Source organism: Pseudorasbora parva, chromosome 7, assembly GCF_024679245.1.
Source record: "Pseudorasbora parva isolate DD20220531a chromosome 7, ASM2467924v1, whole genome shotgun sequence".
Lineage (NCBI taxonomy): Eukaryota > Metazoa > Chordata > Actinopteri > Cypriniformes > Gobionidae > Pseudorasbora > Pseudorasbora parva.
In genome coordinates this window covers 13,597,226-13,619,808 of record NC_090178.1, presented here as the reverse complement: position 1 = coordinate 13,619,808, position 22,583 = coordinate 13,597,226, and the positions used below count along the sequence as shown (strand labels likewise).

Genomic DNA, 22,583 nt, shown 5'->3' with positions numbered 1-22,583 from the left:
AAATACCAAACATTCTTTGCTTGACTTGATAATATGTAGTTATATCAACGTAAAACTTTTGGGTGAACTAACCCTTTAAACAGCACTGACCTGTTTCATCTGACTGCTGCAGATTCATTTTGCCGTTGATAGTGTTGCTATTGAATCAAAAATTTTAATCACAAACCGCTTCGAGTATAACGTCACTGGTAACGTGCATCTCTTCTAACAGCAGTTATGGCATGAATGCAGCATAATCTTGTGTTGGTTCAATCAGCAGGAACTGCTGTTTCAAATGTGGTGCTCGGTGACTGACGTAACCTTGCATAGCATGAAATGTGCTGAAGATGTGTGATGTCTGTGCGAGCTGGTGCATGGAGGTATGAAAATACATATAGGTTGACAGGCAGGTAGGACTTTCGGACAGAATGCGATGATTGGACTAATTATTTTATGATCATATGCCATCCACAGACAATATATTTACATACATTTACTTACCTTAGTGATTGCTATCGGGATGTGAAAGAGAAATGTTTCTGGAACCAGGAACATTTGGCTTTAAGATGGCTTAGTTACATCAATTATCCACTGCGGAAATGAGTTTCCTTTGTTTACTGCCCAACTTAAGGGATAAACACTGAAAAGGCCATGAAACTTCCCTTTATTTACATTTACAGTTTACAGTGAATGTAGACTAAATACTTTAAAATTTTCAGTCTGAAGTTCTAAGAAAGTACAAAGTCCATCATGTTTGAAAGTTTTAGAAGGATTAGGAAGTCATCGCAATTACTCTCTTTCTTAAAATAGTCAAGTTTTGAAACTCAGCTTAGACATTTTACGCAGTCATAATAAAGATGGTATTGCTTTAAAAGGAGCAAATCCTTATAGCATTACATATTCTCTTGCAGCAGCTGTTGATCTTGGCTTTGGTTTTTGGATAATGCAATAACATTGTGTCAGTTAGACCAATGAAATGATCTATATCAAATCCAATCCATTGCCTGTGTTGAAAATAAAGTTACATTTAGAGTTTTTTAACCTGAATTTGAGGTCCTGCATACCATCTAACTCTCTGTTTTCTCTCTCTGGGTTAAGATTTGTGACATAAGAAAGGTTTTTCACGTTTTCTTTTTGCATTTCTCATATAGAGGGTTGGAAGTTTTCTGTGTTCTACAGTATTGACATTGACCTCTATCAAAAAGGGAATGAACAGGCTTTTGCTGTTTGCCGTTTCAACATAGAATGCTTTTTCATGTAGTTCATACAATTTTATGGCTTCATTCCTCTTATTTCAAGCAAATGATTTGGTTATAAAGTTAAATAACCATATAACCTTTATATATAAACTTGATCCAAACCAGGCACCAAAACAGAAACCAGTCGTAATTCCTAAACCAGTGTGTGTGTGTGTGTGTGTGTGTGTGTGTGTGTGTGTGTGTGTGTGTGTGTGTGTGTGTGTGTGTGTGTGTGTGTGTGTGTGTGTGTGTGTGTGTGTGTGTGTGTGTGTGTGTGTGTGTGTGTGTGTGTGTGTGTGTGTGTGTGTGTTGGGGGGGGGGGGTGTTCTGTAAAAGTGTGTGAAAGTGGTTTCTGTCCTTTTTGATCAATGTAATGCATTCTTGCTTTTTCCAGGATTTTTTGTTTTGTCATTTCTTTAAGTTTTTTTTTTTCATTTGTCTTCAGTCTTGTTAAATGTATGGGGTGATGTATTTCTAACACATGAAGGCCACCCATGCAGAGAGTTCATGTTAAAAGAAAGGATCCAAGTCAAGATGTTGACCATATGGTGCTGTAAACTGTTCTAGATTAGGGGAGGCACTGACTGACTGGAGATTATCCTCCCTCTCTTAGTCACTCTTTGCTATCGTTCTGTTTTTACTGAAAAAGTCACCCAATGGTTTGCCAAAGTAATTTTCATGCCTAATCAACTAGCTGTGATTTATGTGGTGCTAAGAAATTCTGGGCAATCTGATGTTTTCTCACAGTTAAATATAGCTTTTTTGTTTTGCGGCAATTTTTAATTAAGATGCACAGACCAAAACAGCATATTTTGTACCAAATGGATTGTGAAAAGTAATTAACTTTTGTTTTATGTGTCTTTGAGTGCAGAAAAATGCTGAATGTTTTGACATTTAAGATATCTTTTAAGTCAGAGGAAAAATTTAAACAAACCATTTTTTCTCAGTGACATGTAGGCCTACTCAGGCAAACTTTTTTACTGTCTGCATTTGATGCACTGTAGACTTTAATGTCCAACTTTAATGGTCAGGGTTTGTCTGTGGTCTGGAGTGAAGGGAAGGGGGGCTTCTATGATAGACTGTAGCCTTGTAGCATAGCCTATAGCCTAATAAAAGATAATGAATTTCAAACTTGAACCAAACATATTTTATTCAAAGATCAACAGTCTGTTAGTCTTTAGTCTGCCACAAAAAAACACTAGCCTACTTTAAAATCATAAACTGAAATGTTATTATGAAAAGAAAAAAACATAATGACTGTTGTAAGTAAGATGTCAGCACCGCCTACAGTATTTTTCAGGATTTAGAAATGCTGCAGTCCATGAGCACGAGCAGCCGTCGGGGGCTGGTTGCAGCCAGAACGCCTCAACCTTCGCAGACATATTTGAATGTTTATCAGACAATAACTAGGCTACTCAAGATTTTGCTTTAGTGTAATTTTCGGGACAATTAGGGCCATAATCGGGATTCGGGACAACAGTGTAGATTTCGGGACCCTTGTGTCCCGGTCTCTTTTAGACTGGAGAACGTTTATTATTAGAAGTAAGTTAGTGGTACAGGTAGGCACCGCGTAATGAATGAAGTAAGAATTGTTTTCTTTTTAACCGGTTCTTTGAAATGAACTATTTGAAGGAACCGATTCGTGGAAATGAGTCGGACGGCGGCCGCTCGGAAAGCGAATGAATGACGTGTCGTGACAACAGCAGGACACGCCCATCGCATCCGGAAGTACTGCGGGCTTGAGCATTTGTTTTGCTGTCATAATAGCAAGTTAAAGCGTTGTGTGTTCGCACCTTATTTAGATTAACTACTTTTGAAAGCTCCTTGAAATGATTATTTTTCAGTCTTGCCTCATTTTAGTTCGGAGTTAGAGGTCGGGAAGTTCACGTAACGAGAACAGCTCAAGAAAGAAACGCAAATTCTCGGAAGGAACAGCAACCTATAATGAAGAACAGGTTAAAATGATTTGCCATATACCCGATAAACGTCTTTAAACATCAATCATGGATAGTACAGCTCTTGAACTCGATGCTGTTAAATTTGCTAAATCAGCTGTACTGCATGATCAGCAGGGGAAATACAATGAAGCTGTTTTCTACTATAAGGTAAGCTAACATTACACGCTCTCCTTTTTTGACATTAAAAGCTGATTTAATATAATATTTGCTTTAACCTTTCTGAAAAGGCTTTATTCTTTAAAAAAAAAAAAACGTTCCACACATCTGTCTACACACTCCATGTAAATCTGTTATTAAACAATTTCCACTTTGTGCTGGATGTTCTGTAAAACTCATATTTGATCATATTGTATTTTGGGTTCTGATTAGGAAGCTGCCCAGGCTCTCATCTATGCAGGTATGGCTGGATCCAAACTAGAGAGCATTCAAGACAAGGTGAACGAGTACCTGGACAGAGTACAGACTCTACTCAGTGCCGGTCAGTTTACATGAACCACTACAAACATGATCTCATCAAAAATCCGTTTTCATCTATTAATACTACCTATCAAGATTTACGCCTTTTAAGTTGATTCTATAGGCTGAGTTTTGACTGTTTTTCTTTGTGGTCAACAAAAAGTGAAACCTCCTCCTCCGTATTGCAGAAGAAAGAAATGATGCTCATATTTTCCACAGCCCAACCTCAAGGTTGCTTAGATCATACCTTATTCGAAAGTGGTGACTAATGCAGCAACTGGAAATCACAAATGAATGCTGTCGGGTTTTTTAATTCACAACCAAATTGAATTCTCTTCCTTGTTCTGTCTGTGTGTGTTATGTCATTTGAGAACAACCTAATGTTTGAGTAATCAACATTAATTTTCTGTATTTAATTACTCACCTTTAGGTTGTTCTAAAACTTTCTTCAGTGAAAACAACAACACATTTTTTTAAAGGATTTGTACTGGTTGGTCTTTTCCAATCTCTGAATGATGAATGGGCTCTGGCTTCAAAATTGATGTGTTCAAGCTCCAAAATTAATGCAGATTCACCATAAAAGTTTCACAAAGTGATATGCGCTCTATTCCAAGTCCTTAGGAACCATTTGTAGAATTTAAAGATCTATTAACTGATTATCTTCGTCATTTTTAGTTAACCCTCCCAGTTTCTGAAAACCAGCAGCATTGTCATACTTACATAATTGTCATAATTGAACATAAATAGAAATATCAGAGGAAATATAACTTGAATATTCTAATGGAGGGCTTCTAAAGAAACTAAAAAGTTTGACAACCGTTGTTTTGAATTTGTTCACATGGAGAATTTTGGCAGATATTACGATTTTTTGATAATGCAACCTAAATTGCTTTTTTTCCAGAATGTTCAGAATGTAGTGCACATGTCTTATGGGTCAGTTTTATTGTGCTTTTAAATACATTTTGAAGCTTGCAAGCTTAAAGGTGTAGTGTGTTAATTTTAGCGGCATCTATCGGTGGGGTTTTGAATTGCAATCACCTAACGCTCACCCCTTCCTTTCAAAGGACATAGAGAAGCTACGGGGGCCGACACAGGATAAAAATTCCGTCGGAGAGAGCAGAGAGTGACTAGCGCTTTGTAGAAAGGTTTGCACAATGGCGATTTCGCTGTAGGGTTCCCGTGGTGTATGTAGATAGAAATGGTTCATTCTAAGGTATTAAAAACAACGGTACTTTATGTTCTCTTTCATCATCTCATTTCGAGATCCACCTATGGGAAGGGCATCCGTACCCGACCTCTTCAGAAGCATCCAATTGCACCAAGTCTGACAAGGCAGGCAGGAGCGCGCAGCCAATGCCCAGTAAGGCCCCACCCCTTATCTGCGGGCATATATAGGCTGCATACACATACATATTTCCTCTGATATTTCTATTTATGTTCAATTATGACAATTATGTAAGTATGATAATGCTGCTGGTTTTCAGAAACAGGTTACGACAGTAACCTATTGTTTTTATACTCCACTTAAAATATAATTATCTATATTATATTGCATTTATGTCAATAGACCTTATAAATAATACACACTGCACCTTTAATTCATTGTAATTGCTTTGAAAAGACCGACCAGTACAATTCTTCATAATTCTCGTTGTGTTACTGTGTACAGAAAGGAAGTCACATGGGTTTGTAACAACATAAGGGTTGAGTAAATAAAGGCACTGATTTTTGGATGAACTATTCCTGTAAGGCCTATCTCTGTTAGAACCCCTCAGTTAACTGACTGAATCTCTGTGATCAGTTCAAGCACAGAGCAGTGACCCTCTGAAGAGCAAGCACCAGTTGGATCTGGAGAGGGCGTACTTTCTGGTGACACAGGCTTTTGAAGAGGATGAAAAGCAAAACGCGGATGAGGCCATTGAGCTCTACACTCAGGCTGTGGAATTGTGCATTCAAGCGGTGAGTCATCACATAAGGAGAAAGCGCATTAGTTTTCAAAAGTTTGAAACTTTTATTTGGAAAGGACACATTCATTTGATCAAAAAAGACAGTAAAGACTGTTTTTTATTCCAAATAAATGTTCTTTTTAAGTTTCCATTCATTAAAAACCCTGAACATTTTTTTCAGTTTCAAAAATATTGGGGGGAAAACAACTGTTTTTAATATTGATAATAATAAGAACGGTTTCTTGAGTACGAAATTAGTATAATTTCTGAAGGATCATGTGACAATGAAGAGTGAATTAAGGGGGGGGGGGGGTGCTGTTTCATGCATACTGAGCTTTTTACACTGTTAAAGACTTCATCCTAAACATAGACAAAGTTTCAAAAACTAATGTTGGACGTTTGATGGAGTATTTCTGTGTCAAAAATACTCCTTCCGGTTTTTCACAAGTTTCGGAGAGTTTTTTCCGAGTATGTCTCAGCTTGATGTCGATAGAGTGGAAGGTCCTTGTATGGGCCGTACGGGCTCTTCTCCCGGTAGGGTGCGCGCCCGTGACTAGAGCGAGAGAGGAAATGCACGCCCATAAACACTCGCTCAGCTGCAGATCCAGTCGTCCGTGAACACTTATGTCATTATAGTCCGCGCCGCGCTCCACTTTATTCCTATGGGTGACATCAAGCGACTTCAACGCTTCAGCACAGCATTCCGGGAAGGCAGCACTGCATTTGGACCGATTTGAACGCAGAAATGACGGGAAGCATCGCAAAGTGGATCTCCACACTCCAAGAAGTGTGTTTTTGACGGAGCGGTCCCAGCGATAAAGGTTCGGTCCTGCTTTGGAAGCAGCCGGTGAGTAAAACTGCTTCAAATGTCTGTGCTGTTGCTTATCGTCGCGTGAGTAAACATCAGTAAACGACACGATCGTGTGCTTCGTCATTCAAATGCGCTAACGGACTTCATTGCTGTTCTATGTATAACGTTACACTAGTCTGACTTGCTAAACCGTTTTGCTTGCTACTGCTAAGGTTTAGTCGCATACAATAGTCCATAAACCGAATCATGTCCTCATAAACTGCGAGTAAAGACACACAAATGTTGAAAGGCCACTAAATACAGTACATACCACAGAGACGGACGTCCTGCTGTTGCTGTTTGTATTTCAGCCTCTGAATTTGATTCTGGATCATATATCTATTAGCTGAGATTGATAGCAAGGGTTTCTCCAAGCTTGAAGACGTCACCGCTTTGCGCATTCGTCATTCTTTAGCTCCGCCCACACGATACGCCTCCAGTCGCTCGTTTTTTTCCGGAAAGACTCGGTACAGCCTATATTTCTTTTATAAATATAATAAAACTAAAGACTTTTCGGAGATATGAAGGATGCAATACTACTCTATAGGTACTCAAGATTGACATGAGATTGACTGAAACTGAGTGTTTCACCCCCCCTTTAATGTCTGCTGAAAATTCAGCTTTGCCGTCACTAGAATAAATTACCATTTAAAATTATTTTAAATTGTAATAATGTAGAAATAGTAGTATTGCTGTTTTGTCGTATTTTTGGTTACATAAATGCAGGTTTGCTGAGCATTAGAGAATTGGAGCATTAGAGCATTAGAGACAAAACATAAAAAATCATATTGACCCCAACTTTTAAACATTAGTACAAAAATTGTATCAGAACTATACAGTGTTGACTCAGATACTAGCAGCAGTTCTAACGTAGAAGTAGTCAGTCTTTGCAACAGGTGGTGGTGTTAAGTTGGTTGATCTGGTTTCAAATCTCTGACTGTCGCTTATACGAGCTCCTCTGGTAATTGGAAACGGAGCCGCAGCCCTTTAATCTTTGAACTCTTTCTCTCTCCCACACAGTCCAATGAGACGTCAGATCAAGCACTACAGGGGAAACTGAAGCAGCTTGCTCGGCAGGCTCTGGACAGGTGCTTCACTGGTTAACATAGAAAATTATTAGACTCGCAACTATCACACATTTGAAAATAGAATGTTGTAAAATCTGTATGATGTACATTTTACCTATGATCTTTTGTTTTCATCTCTTTTTCCTCATCCAGGGCAGAAGGATTGAAAGACTGTCTTAGTAAACCAGCGAACCAGGACAAGCCCATCTCCTCTGCATCCAAAGGCTCAGCTCAGGTGAGGCAGTTCTTCCCGCTGGGCCCAGACTTCTCCCTCCATGACAAATCTCAGCCGGTTCGAGCAGTGCAGTCCAGTGAGCCGCAGGGTCAGCGTTACACAGCGGAGGAGATCGAGGTGCTCAGGTAGGCTCAGAGCAAACATGATGTCAGATATTTAATTATGATCATCAATTATCAAATGAGTTATTTTCTTCTATAAAGCAGTTCTGCAAAAATTGTCATCATCTAGTTCAGTTCAGTTCTCATACAACAACAGCAGTACAATATTAAGCATTACAATATTAAGAATAATAACTTGTGGCATTTAAAATGATTACTTTTAGGTTTTAATGACTCATTTTTATTATTGGATAAAATACTATATGCATTTTAATATTACTTTTAATTTATTGGTTATCAGGCTTAAAATGAAAAATGAGTATTGGCTTATTTATATTAGCCACTCTTTTTAAATAATTATTTTAACAATGCATATAGAAAAAATAAATTTGATCATTTAAATTATAATATTTTTTTCCTTTTTCCTTTCCTGTGTGTGTGTGTGTGTGTGTGTGTGTGTGTGTGTGTGTGTTTTGTAGAAAGACCTCCAAGATAAATGGAATTGAATATGTTCCATTCATGAGTGTTGACCTGAGGGAACGCTTTGCTTTTCCTGTTCCATTCTCGTGAGTATTTATACTTTTTGAGTGGGATTTTATACAAGTTCACTCACACCCACTGTACTCTGCTACATCTGTATTTTTCTTTGCACTTGCAAAATTGGGGTCAGTAAGATACATAAAAAAGGGACATTAAATCAGGGTGTCCACGGGGTTTTAAAAAGTATTAAAAAGTGATAAATCCAAATTGTCAAATTTAAGGCCATTAAAAGTGTTAAATGTGGCCTCAGAGGTATTATTTTTTTCCAAATTAGTATTATTTTTTCAGACTATCAGGTGTCCTATTCTGATTGAAATTCTATCTGCGTTCGTGTTAGTTCGTTTAAATATGGGCTTTAGCATATCTGGGCACATAATCAAAGATCTTTCGTCTCCGTCTCAACGTATGTTTGATGCTGACGTCATATTCAGTGGTCGTTCGGCATCATCTCAGAACACTGCGCGCTCAACAGAAGTGGCTGGCTTACGTTTTATTTTAGACTTGCTTCAATGCATATCTTCAGCGACTATCCTCATAAGAGCAATCTTAAATTATTTATATATAGTCTAAAATGAACAAAAAGAGTTGTGAGAGAATGAGGCGCGATCCATAGACAGTATATAAACAGTGAGATCCGCGTGTCTGTCTGCTCTTAAAGGGACAGCAGCCAATAAAGCTTCCTGTCAGTAAAGTTAAAGAACAAAGGGAACAGAGAAAGTGACTAGCTGCTCTTGACTAAATAACTTTTGTAGCTTTAATAAGGATTAACTCTTTAATTTATAGTTTATGCAGTGCAGAAGCATATAACTTTATTAAATTTCTGTATATTTCTAATATATTAAAAACGTACAAAAACATTTCTTTTTTATTGCGATTAATTGCGATTAATCACAGAAAAAATGTGTGATTTTTCTAGTTAAAGTTTTTAATCGATTGACAGCACTAGTTTTTTGTTTTTTGTTAAATTCAACAACTTACAGTTATAGAAATGTAATATTTGGCTCAGGTTTTGTTGTTGGAAAAAAAACACTAAATAATTTAATTGTTGAATTATCAATTATTAATGTAAATCAAATGTGTGTATGCAGTAATGCTTCTCCTTAACCAACCTTTGTGAATGTTGAGATCTATTTTACTGTGTCTGAATGATAACTTCTAACAGATTTCCTCCTGGTGTCGATTCTAAATCTATTCTTTTTTGTATGTTATATATGTCAAAATCTGTGTAAATAATAGAAAGGTCGCTGATTAACACTTGCAATTCAGTGTCGTAATGGTTTTAAAAAATATTCTGAAGGTAGTAAAAGAGGTATTAAAAAGTAGTACATTTAACTTAACGATTGCTGTATATACCCTGTTAAATTGATCAAAATTGACAGTAAAGATATTTATAATGTTACAGAAGATTTCTATCTCAAAAAACATCAATAATAATAATATTTAACAAAATTACTTTACTGATTACTAAATTTTTTTACTGTATTTTTTATCAAATAAATGCAGCCTTCATGAGCATAACAGACTTCTTTAATGTAATTAACTTCTTACTGATCCCAACTTTTGAGCGTTAGTACTTTAAGAACACTAGTCCTATGCAACAAGTAAAATGTGGCATAGTCAAAAGACCTCAGTGGCATGATTGTGTTTATACGTAGGGACAAATGTGGGAAACTGGCTCTGTCGCCGAAGCAAAAAGCCATATTCTCACGTTGGGTTCGTCCTGATGATATCTGCAATAACCCCACCATGATCTTCACTGTGTCCAGCTTCAGCATCAAGCAGGTCTCACTTTATGGATCATTCACTAAGCTTGCTTCTCATTAAAACTTTGCCAGTCTGTTAACTGGAAACAAACCAATAGTTATAGTCTATAGTTTAAAGCGGTTTTGTCATTCAAAAAACTCTGTTGTTTGTTTTAGCTTGCATAATTGTTGGTTCATTTGCTCATGTTCGCAGACGGTTGTGTCAGACTGTTCCTTCGTTGCGTCATTGGCCATCAGTGCAGCATATGAGAGACGCTACAGCAAAAAGTTAATCACAAGGTACAGCGATGTTTTACTAATATTTTGACTCATGTGTTACTGTAACCCTTGGATTATCAGGCTGCTTTTTGGGTTGCTCATAGACTGAGTCAAGCTTGTAAATGTCAGGTGTCCTCAGGCCGAAATGTAAACAATTCCTGAACAATAACCTCTAATTTCCTGAAATTTTAATAAATTATAACTAGAATTCAATGGGAGGTTCCCATAATTCTATAAAATGTCTGTTTGTGTTTGTATGTAGCATCATCTACCCTCAGAACAGGAAGGGAGAGCCAGAGTATAATCCTTGTGGGAAGTACATGGTGAAGCTGCACATTAATGGTGTCCCGAGAAAGGTGCTCAATCCCACGTGCCAAAATAAACAGCCTTTTATACGTTGCCTTCATCATTGTTTGAAGATGAACAGGTTCTTGAGACTATTGTTATAGTTCAGCTGCGTGTTTCTCTGTCAGGTGATCATTGATGATTTCCTACCCGTGGACCGCAATGGCGAGCTGCTTTGCTCCTATTCCAGTAATCGCAATGAACTTTGGGTGTCGCTCATTGAGAAGGCCTACATGAAGGTCATGGGAGGATATGATTTCCCAGGCTCCAACTCTGTGAGTGCACTTCAGACTCAGATGCTGCTCTAAACAAAACATTTCTGTCACAAAGTCTCTATTGCTCACCAAGGCTGCTTTTATGCAATCAAAAATACAGTAGAACTGAAATATTATTACAACTTAAAATTAATATATAGTATCTTCATTTAAAAAAAAAAGTAATTTATTCATGTTAGAGCAATGCTGAATTTTCAGCAGCCATTCCTCCAGTATCACATGATCGTTCAGAAATCATTCTAATATGCTAATGTTGTGCTCAAGAAACTTTTTTGATCAATGTTGATGACAGTTACACTGCAAAAAAATTCAGGTCTCCAACTGAAAATGTTCTAGTGACTGGTCACATCTAATTTTTTCATTTGGCCAAATTTAATTTTTGTTAATTATATTGCATCAATTCACAGAAATTCAATTTTGCCAACTGAAAAATTTAGATGAGATCAGTCACTAAAAATGTTTTATCTGGAGACATAATTTTTTTTACAGTGTATGCTGCTTAATATATTTGTGGCATATTTTCATGATTCTTTGATAAGTAAGAAGTTCAAAACAATAGCATTTGTGTGAAATAATATAAATCCTTTTAATAATTATAAATGTCTTTACTGTCACTTTTGATTAGTTCAGTTGCGTCCTTGCTGATTAAAAGTGTTTATTTCTGTCATTAATCATACTGACCCCAAACCTTTGAATGCTTGCGTACTATTGCGTGTACTATTTGGTATAATTAAACACTAACAATACTAATACACACTAAAGTCAATCATTTTACATGCTGCAATTTATGCAGCATGACATTTTGAAAATATATTCTGCATTATTCTAAATGATACACGTTTTTTCCCCCCTCATGTTTTTCATTTGTAGAATATCGATTTGCACGCTCTCACTGGCTGGATCCCAGAGCGTATTGCTATGCATTCAGACAATCAGTCATTTAACAAAGATGACACTTTCCGCATGCTTTACCAGAGGTAAGCAGAAGCACACATTCACAGTACACACTATCCACTAGATAGTGAAAACTGAACACTGAGGTTTCTTTAGATTTTGTAGTATGTAGCTACTTAAGTACTTCACTGGCCTTGTTCCACTTGCCTGTCTTGATTCTGTGCATAAATATAAATGTATATTATAGAGTTATTTTCATATTATTTATATTAATTACTGCTGTCAAAATTAGTGCATTAATTCACGCGAGTACGTTTTTTCAGTTTAACGCATACATTTTTTTTAACGCAATTAATGCAGCATCCGTTTTTTTCTATCATCCTTTGGCTAGCATTATATTATACTGTATGTTCATGCTCTTATTAATGCAAATGCTTTTAAACCATTTAAGCGCAACAAGTAAAAAGAGAGAATGCACTGTCTGTGAATGCCCCAACACACATGACGCACAGAAAGACACACTCCAGTATCATGCGCACAGACAGCGTGACAGAATAGATTTCTCTTTTAATTCAAATTAACTTATAACAATCTTCACATAAACCCATTAAAACAAATGTCATATTAACTTGTGCCTTCCTATCTGTTAGAAATTGAATACATTTTTAAACAATATAATACCCAGAATTATGCCCATATTATGCCCCAGTATTTTTAAAGCCAAATTAATGTTGAAATTGATAGATTTCAATTGTACTGTAATGTTATCATTACAACAAATATTTAAAATATACTGTCTTTTTGTGTCTACATTCATTTGGAAATTACTACAATATAAAAATATATATTTTTAAAAGTGATTTAATTAGTTGTTTTTAATCACTTCACAGCACTAATTTTAATATAGTATGTATAAAATAAAAAGCTAATTCAAAATATTTATATTTTATAATTTTTCTAATTAGTTTAATTTTTAAATCAGTTTGAGTTTTAATCATCATAACTTATTTTATTTTAGGTAGTTGCCAATGCAACATTTTTTTAGCTAATGCTTCAAGCTTTATTTCAATCACCAATTTAAACATTTTTTAAATATACTTTCAGTTTTAGTTAACAGATCTATTCTGTCAGGTTTCACAGAGGAGATGTTCTCGTCACCACGGCGACAGGGGTTATGACTGAGGAGGAGGGGGAGAGGTGGGGTTTAGTGCCCACACATGCTTACGCTGTCCTAGACATCAGGGAATACAAGGTGATCTTCATGTGCCCTGGTCTATGTTAAATATCTTCTGCTTAGAGGCGTCTCATGACTGCAAAAAAAATCATCATCTCCTCCTTGTTCTCACAGGGTAAACGCTTCCTCCAGCTGAAGAACCCGTGGAGCCATCTCAGGTGGAAAGGTCGCTATAGTGAACGTGACGAAAAGAACTGGACACCAGATCTTCTCAAATATCTAAATTTTGACCCCAAAACCGCACAGAAGTTTGACAATGGTAAGCTAGTGCTAAACAAACAATTAGAGATGCACTGATATTGGCAGATTAAAACTATAATTTTCACTATCAGCCATTGGCTGATTGTTTAAAAACAGCTGATGATCTGGGCCAATGGTATCAACTGAGACTGTGTGTGTGTGTTTAAAGAAAATGTTGAATCTTGTGTAATGAAGTGTAATCTTTTCAATTCTGTCCATTTTATCAGAAAATTCTAATAATAAATGCCCTTTGGATGCTCCTAAATGTGATGTGGCGGATCGCTGTAGTGCCTCAGTTCAAGCGGCTGAGCGGAGTGCGGGTCATCTTTCTTTAATGAAGTTATATCTCAAAAAACATGCATGAAAATCAAAATGTATGTTGAAAGATACAGTGCAAATTACTAAAATCCAAATCATGACTCATGTAATCACTTAATCAGTGTTTCAACCACGGAAAGACATCTGAGGGTTACAGTTTGTTAGTTAGCAATAAAGTGCCGATAAATACCTTACATGTGCAACTGAGTTGTAAACAAACATTTGGGTGTTATTAGCCTATTATATCTGAAAATAAATAGCAGTTTAATATAATAACTTTGTTGTTTATTGCAACCAATGTGTACCAAATAAAAGGGTTCTCCGTATAGGTTGCAGTATTATTTGCGAGAGGTTTTTTTCCCATAAGAAATATCAAACTATCAGCATCGGCTGATATAATTCTGAATAATCGGTTATCGGTATCGGCTGAGAAATGTAGTATTGGTGCATCTTTACTAACAATGACACAAGACAAATGTAAAGTTCTTATTCATCTGTGTGTTTTATTTTTAAGGGGTGTTTTGGATCATCTGGGAAGACTTGTGCCAGTATTACGATGTCATCTACTTGAGCTGGAATCCAGCACTGTTCAAAGAATCCTCCTGTATACACAGGTACGACTCCTTGTTTCATCATTCATCAGTAGTATGGCTTTGGTGTCTGATTGGCTATATTTAGGCTGTGGGAAAAATTGGCCCACATTCTTTTGCTCATATGTGACTCAGATCTGGGCTTTTTTTTCATAACATTTCAGCACATTTGGTTCACTTCTATATTTGGACCTAGATCAGATACAGGTCTGATGTTTCGCAGTGTGACCTCTTCTGAACAGTCATATTGAAATTAATGCGTCTTTTACTCTGTGTCTGCACTGACAGAAGTTACTCTAAATATTTTGCACTATTCTTTGGTCATTAGGTAAATATAGAAGACCGCTAATAAGGTAGACAGTGGAAGGACAGTAAGGTGTTAGAAGTCCTAAGGATTATAGTGACAGCTCTATATACCGTAAGCAAACCTTTAGGGATTGTATCGTAAATATTTAAATATTATCGAGAATTGCGAGTTTATATCCCACAATTCTGAATTTTCTTCTCAGAATTGGGAAATATAAACTTGCAATTGCAAAAAAAAAAAACTTAATTAAAAGAGGAAAAAGTCACCATTGCCTTTTTTATGATAATTGATGGCTCGATGGGTGGTTGAAACAAGCTTCCATACAAATCTGACCACTTTTTTTTTTAATTATGTGAACAGTCAAAAAAAAAAGGATCTGAGCAATAAATCAAAATTGAAAACAAGTCTTAGACTTAGACATCTTATCATTTATTTAGAAAATATATGTGCATTACGCTATTGCAGTAGCTGGGATGGCAAACAGGGACCTGTGAAGGACGTCTACAGTTTGGCCAATAACCCTCAGTACAAGCTGGAGGTGCAGTGTCCTCAAGGGGGCGCTGCAGTATGGGTACTACTCACCAGACACATCACTGACAAGGTAAAACAACATATTACAGTGCAGTGCACTACAATCAGATTGAGGTTACTAGTTCTTATGATTTTATTACTTTCTCATTCAAGGATGACTTTGCTCAAAACCGGGAGTTTATTACTTTAGTAGTTTACAAGACCGATGGAAAAAAAGTCTATTATCCAGGTAAATAAACACACAATGTATCTTTTAGACATTTTTTTAAATAGTTCATTATTTACATTTTGTGTGCCCTGGTTTGTGTTTTTCTGAAGCTGAACCTCCTCCTTACATTGATGGCATCAGGATCAACAGCCCTCACTACTTAACCAAGATCAAGCTGACTAGTCCTGGAACTCACACCTTTACACTGGTGGTCTCACAGTATGAGAAACAAAACACCATCAACTACACACTAAGGGTAAGACGCAATCAAGTGTGGTGGTGGTTATATTTAAAAAATAATAATAATAATAATATTAATTTAACCATATTATTAACTGTTGTTGTGAATATGCCCTTTCCAGGTGTACTCGGTATGCAAGTTTAATTTCTCCAAAATCCCAACACCCTTCACCCACACCAAAAGAGTGAGTCCACACTTCTGCTATCACTTTTGTATAGTGTTTTGGGTGGTGGTTATTGTTGGAAGCTATTTCCAGATTGTTTAACATCTCTCTCTCTTTGTTGCTGTTGATGACTAGATAAATGGCCTGTGGAAGGGGGCCAGTGCAGGAGGTTGTGGAAACTACAAAGATAGCTTCAAGAACAACCCCATATACCAATTCAACATGGAGAAAACAGGCCCTCTGCTCATCGAACTCCGCGGCTCAAGGCAAGACTGCTTATTTTCCCTTACTTTATTATATTTCAAAGGTAACAATGTGGGTACCAAATGTATGCCCTCAAGAATCAAAATATGATCTGATGGCCTTTATCATTTAGGAAAATATGGTATTTTTAAATATGTAATTTTCTGCATTTTCCACAAAGGTTTGCTTTGATACCTTGCATAGGTTAACTGTAAGGAAGCTGAACACTCAAAGAAAGACCGATTAATTTCAGTTGTGTTTCTGTTTTAGAATGTAATATGTGATAATTTTGTATGCCTCCATTCAAAAGTTTGGGGTCAGTAATATATATGTGTGTGTGTGTGTGTGTGTGTGTGTGTGTGTGTGTGTGTGTGTGTGTGTGTGTGTGTGTGTGTGTGTGTGTGTGTGTGTGTGTGTGTGTGTGTGTGTGTGTGTGTGTGTGTGTGTGTGTGTGTGTGTGTGTGTGTATATGTGCGTGTATGTAAGATCGTGGCCAAAACTGGTACTGCAATCACTTTCAAATTACTGTAGAGCGGTGTATCCCCTTCTCCCCCTCCCCCCGACTCGAGGTTGCCAGATAGGCTGCAGGATCCAGCAGGAAAGTTTGTAGCTGCAGCTGTGCTAACTAGAGCAGAGCTGGCAACCCGGATGCCGAAACACTACTGATTTCGTGATTGGTAGATAGGTGGAGGGTGGAGTTTCAGGCCAAAACACAACATGTCAACATCAACATCAGTTGAGGGCTGCAACAACAACTTTTAAATGACAATATCCTGGCCGGACTACTGTTGTGTCAGTGATATAAGTATTTGAAATTAACATGATTTCTTAATGTCTAGTGACATATCAGGACCATTTTATGATTAATTGAAATACATTTCTGTTAAAGAAATTAATACTTTTATTTAGCAGTGATTAATTCAATTGATCAAAAGCGACAATATGTATAGTTTCAAAAAAATGTTTAATCCACAAAAAAACATTAAATAGCACAACTGTTTTCAACATTGACAATAATAAGACTATTAAAATAAGAGTTTTTGAGCACTAGATTAGCATATTAGAATGATTTCTGAAGAATCATGTGACACTGAACTGCAGTAATGATGCTGAAAATTCAGCTCTGCCTTCACAAGAATAAATTACATTTTAAAATATATTCAAATAGGAAGAAAAAAAATTAAATTGTAATATCTCATAATATTACTCTTTTTTTAATGTATTTTTAAATAATTAAATGTAGCCTTGATGAGCATCAGAGACTTCTTTCAGAAACATTAAGCACATCTTACTGACCCCAAACTTTTTAGTGTATATACTGCATGTTTAATGTAATGCAATATGTGATAATTTAAGTTACTAATTTCTGTATTTTGTTAAATAAGATGACTATAAAATTAATTGGTATAGCATAGCCATAAGAAGGGGGTGAGATTTCCCTTGACACCAGGAACGACATGGACAGGGCCGTGCTCTGTAATCACTTCATGCTGGAAGAAACACCTACGCACCTTCAGAGAACCCTTGTGTCTCTGAGTGTGAGAGTGTCTTCTCAGTGTTGTGAGGATGTGTGATGTAGTGTGATGTCTGTGAATATAAACGAGCTTGGCTTTCTCACTGCAGGCAGTACAGCGTGGGCTTTGAGGTGGTGACGGTTTCTACTGCAGGGGATTCTGGATCATCAGGCTCTCAGAAGAGGGGCAGTGGAGATTACCGGTAAAGAAATACTCTCTTTGTGAAAATTAGATGCTTATTTGATTGCTTTACAGATAATTATTATGTCTGAAAGCCCATTTCCATTCTCTCATATTAGGCTTATTGCATACTGAGTAGTTTACGCTTAAATATGCCTACAATGCTTTTAGAATTAGCAGCTGAAGCAGCGGGCATTATGTAACAATTTTCAATCACTAGTAGGCTAAGGACCAGATTGGGCAAATTAGCATGGAAAGTTTTGCGCGTGATCTACTGACGACACACAAATTAAAGAACAGAGACGCAGCCGATCATTTGACCAACACAATCTTCCAAGAGCAACACAAATTAGCATTTAGTTTAAGACATGCTTTTTTGGACATTAAATAATGGCGCAAATATCGGTAAATCGACTAGCTCATAGTTGATCAAGCTTCGTGATTCATTTAAATATTCTCCTCCACATAAACTTTGCACCGAAAAGGAAAACTCCTACAAAAGTATTTTTTAACGCCAAAAGAGGGTTTGCGCTGACACAAGCTGTTAGTAAGTCTGGCCCTTAATGTCGTCATATGGCCTTATTACATGCATGTTTTACGTGCCCCTATTATGCTTTCGTCAGATAATAATACCTTTCATGTAGTGTTTAATAAAGCTGTTTGTGAATGGTTAAGATCTGTAAAGTTTCAAAAATCAAAGTGGGTGATAAATTAAGTCATTGTATTAAGTCAGTAATTCCAGTCTTACTTCCTGCATGAACCTACGTAGGTTTTTAACTAATTTGCCAAATCTGCCTGCAAACAACATCTACTTTAACCCTCAAACACTGTAGTTGTAGCTGAGACTGAAAGATTTAAATTTGTGTTTGATCTCGCGCTGCTTAAGCAAATCCGCTTTGCATGCATGCCAAAAGTACGAGGACTCAAATAGATACCGATGCCGCCGTTACTGTTTGTATCACTTTGTATCAAGCACTGAGGACGCCTCTAGAGTTGAAATTCACGCTATAGACCAATCAGAACAAACTGGGCCGTCTAACCAATCAGAGCAGAGTAGGATCTCAGAAAGGGGGGTTTTAGAGGGACTGAATCTTAGTTGATCTTCGTTGTATAAACTGATTTTATATGCCAAGGTCCACAAATATGATGATTCCCATTTTGAGGAACCTCCCATTGTAAAATTTTAAAATTTGAGGTTTAAGATTTTCTCTTTCTCTTATGCTCAACAAAGGCTGCATTTACAAATACAGTAAAAACAGGGATATTGTGAAATATTATTAAAATATACTTTTATAATGTAACATGCATATAATATTTGTGATGGCAAAGCTGAATTTTCAGCAGCCATTTCTCCTGTGTCACATGATCCTTTAGAAATAATTCTGTTATGCTGATTTTAGGATTCTTTGATAAATAGAAAGTTGAAAAGAACATATTGAAATAGAGCTTTTTGTTACATTTTAAAAGTCTTGCATTCTTGCTGACCTTCTTTCATATTAGTAAAAAGGATATTTCATATCCTTCTTTCATAGTCTTTCATATTTTACTGACCCCAAACCTTTGAACGGTAAATTATAATTTCTATAACCATATAAGAACCCTGGCCTCATTCAGCAGTCCCTTGAAAACTCTTGGTATATGCATTAGCTACTGCAGAAATAGCATGCTATTATAAATGCAGGCAGGTGTTTATAATATATATATATATATATATATATATATATATATATATATATATATATATATATTATAAACATATATATATATATATATATATATATATATATATATATATATATATATATATATATATATATATATATAAAATAAAATAAATTCCTGTATACTAACAGTCATCTGACCTGCATCCTCCTGTGCGTGTGCATAGATAAAACTGCAAAGATGTGTAGATAATTCCATTTGAGCATCAGCATGCAATTGCTTGAAAAACACAGCCTCGTCTCTCAAAGAAATCTAGGTCAGACATGCAATAGTTGATCATTAGTAAAATAGTCATATGACTGAAAAACATATTCAAAGAGAAATTGTTTATCCAGTCTCATATTTATAGCAGTAGCATGGTTGTTAGCTTTGTTGATGGTCTGCATTAAATAGTTCAAAGATTAAGGCTCATTTATAATGTGTACTTTAAAAAAATCGGTTCAAAACGCTTCATTATCTTAATCCTATGTTATATAACAGAATCGGATCTCTTTATCCTCAGATGCGGTTTCTGTTATATGGAGGTTGAGAACTTCCCTGCTGGGATTTACAATGTCATCCCCACTACCTTCCTGCCAAAACAAGAAGGCCCATTCTTCCTGGACTTCAGCAGTGTCACTCCACTGCGCGTATCTCAGCTGCAATAACGGCTCGAGATCATCGGCCCACCGGATTGTTCTGCAGATTTGAGACACTGAATATGCTTTAGCCAACGCTCATTGCTCCCTATGGCATGGACACGTTCGCTTGCCAAAATAAATAAGCACCACCCACAGATGGTACCTGACATAAATTGGTTATGTTAGCGTGTGATAGATAGCGTACGACTGCTCAAGACAGTGCTATGCTCCGAGAAAGTATGTTCAATCAGCCAAAAATGCATCCCTCTTAATTCTGCAGTCCGAGGTTGCATTCAAAAACAATGATGTGTGTGTGTACACTGAACCTGAAATGACTGTTTTTCACTCAGGAGACTTGCTTTAAAGCAGGGATGTATATTAATGATGTCTGATAATAGATCAGAGGAATATGTTTCATGCACAGAAATCAGTGTCTTCATACTAAGGGCTCTTCCTCTGGTTTGTTTGCCGATGTTTAGGTAGAAAGATTATCAGTTGTAGGGCTTCTCTCTTTAGTGGGCAGAGACTTATCAAAAGAAAGAGACAGAGAGATATGCATCTATCTAAAGTATAATTTTTTAGCTTCCCCCCACCCCTGATTTGTTTATCAGTCACTTCCTACCAGCACAGAACTGTATGTTTACAGAACATAATACGATGACATGGATGTACTGGGTATTGTACAAATGCTTGAAGTTCTTCCGTCTAACATGCTTTTGATTTATGTTCATCTGCTCTGATGTATTTATTTGCAGAGATTAAAATGAAGGTGTACATTTCATCAGACATCCCATTTTTTAAACAGATTACACAAACATGTTTTATTATATAACATGAACTAACTTTTTACAGAATTTATTCTTCTTGGTTAATTTCTAGATATTTACATTCAGGGTCTAAAACTTATGCAAGCCACATGCTGCCAGTGACTGGTGAATTTACCAGCTATAAATATTTGTATTTAGCGAGCATGAAACTGCTTTCGCAGAAACAGGTGGTTAGACGCTATATCATTTTAAATAGCCTACCAGTGAAAACTGAAAAATCCCTGTACCAATTTCGATACCACAGCTAAAACTACTAGCCTAAGTAATAAACAAGTAAAATAACACTGAAAAGTCTTCACTGTATAAAACAACAGATTCATTTCTTATTAAATTTAAAAAAGTTATTCAGTCAAGAGCTGTGAATGATTTTGCTATTTATCCTTTGTTGTTTGATTAACATTAAAAACACAAACATCAGTAAAAAATATGATGACGTGACATCGATGACGTGTTTTATGGGCGGAGCATACCTGGTGGCAGTTCTGCTGCAGTAGCACGTATGGAAGCCACATAATGAAACAATAAAAGGGTAATTTCGAGTTTATATCTCACAATTTTTACTTTTTCCTTGCATTTCCTTTTCCTTCATATTCTGGCTTTCCCCCTCAGAATCTGAATTGTGAGAAGCCTAAAAAAATGTTATGTTTAAATGTTAGCTATATAATACGTTATAGGTTTAAATATTTCATGCTGTAACTGTAAAACTATGTATGGATGCTTGTTTCCATCCCATAACAAACAAAAAAACGTGACGTGTCGCAATTGTGAGTTATAAAGTCCGAATTGTGATATATAATCTCACAATGCTGTCTTTTCCCTCTCAGAATTGTACTTTATAACCCGCAATTGCAAGTTTATATCTCAATTCTGAGAATCTTGCAATTCTCACTTTCTATAGATCTCGCAATTTGGAGAGAAAAGAAAAGAAAAAAGGTTTTATTGAATTATTTTTTCAAATGTTTTATTTTGTGACAGAAACAAGCTTCCATAATCATGGCCCTATGAACGCCATACAGGTGCTGGTCATATAATTAGAATATATCATCAAAAAGTTGATTTATATTTCACTAATTCCATTCAAAAAGTGTAACTTGTAAATTAGATTCATTCATTACACACATTCTGATATATTTCAAATGTTTATTTCTTTTAATTTTTATGATTATAACTATATAAATTGATGATTATAACTTATAACAACTAAGGAAAATCCCAAATTCAGTATTCTCAGAAAATTTGAATGTTACTTAAAACCAATGCAAAGAAAGGATTTTTAGACATCTTGGCCAACTGAAAATTATGAACATAAAGTATAAGTATGTACAGCACTCAATAGTTGGACTCCTTTTGCCTGAATTACTGCAGCAATGCGGTGTGGCATGGAGTTGATCAGTCTGTGGCTCTGCTCAGGAGTTATGAGAGCCCAGGTGTTTCTGATAGTGGGTCTTCTGCATTGTTGGGTCTGGCGTATCGCATCTTCACAATACCCCATAGATTTTATATGCAGTTAAGGTCAGGCGAGTTTGCTGGCCAATTAAGAACAGGGATACCATGGTCCTTAAACCAAGTACTGGTTGCTTTGGCAGGGTGTGCAGGTGCCAAGTCCAGTTGTAAAATGAAACCTGCATTTCCATAAAGTTGGTCAGAAGCAAGAAGCATTAGGTGCTCTAAAACTTCCTTGTATATGGCTGCGTTGACCTTGGACCTCAGAAAACACAGTGGACCAACACCAGCAGATGA

The 22,583-nt window shown here is 36.4% G+C and overlaps 1 protein-coding gene across 1 annotated transcript; it reads left to right on the top strand.

The window, feature by feature from the left end:
- The first annotated feature begins 2,915 nt into the window (after positions 1–2,915).
- capn7 (calpain 7) lies at positions 2,916–20,797 on the top strand. The gene is made up of 21 exons (XM_067448216.1): positions 2,916–3,322; positions 3,545–3,653; positions 5,433–5,590; positions 7,448–7,515; positions 7,648–7,854; positions 8,310–8,396; positions 10,026–10,152; positions 10,327–10,412; positions 10,654–10,747; positions 10,865–11,011; positions 11,882–11,988; positions 13,037–13,157; positions 13,254–13,398; positions 14,212–14,311; positions 15,060–15,195; positions 15,279–15,354; positions 15,444–15,589; positions 15,696–15,758; positions 15,873–16,003; positions 17,604–17,696; positions 19,899–20,797. Exons 1-21 carry the CDS (start codon positions 3,221–3,223, stop codon positions 20,041–20,043), a joined length of 2,448 nt encoding a protein of 815 aa, XP_067304317.1. The 5' UTR covers positions 2,916–3,220; the 3' UTR covers positions 20,044–20,797.
- Positions 20,798–22,583: the final 1,786 nt, after the last annotated feature.

What these genes read in the sequence shown, in the direction of transcription:
- capn7 (XM_067448216.1), top strand. Translation starts at nt 3,221, where the DNA reads ATGGATAGTACAGCTCTTGAACTCGATGCTGTTAAATTTGCTAAATCA. An exon ending in TGGAATTGTGCATTCAAGCG is followed by an intron (nt 5,591 to 7,447) that starts GTGAGTCATCAC and finishes TCTCCCACACAG; the next exon opens with TCCAATGAGACGTCAGATCA. An exon ending in GAGGAGATCGAGGTGCTCAG is followed by an intron (nt 7,855 to 8,309) that starts GTAGGCTCAGAG and finishes TGTGTTTTGTAG; the next exon opens with AAAGACCTCCAAGATAAATG.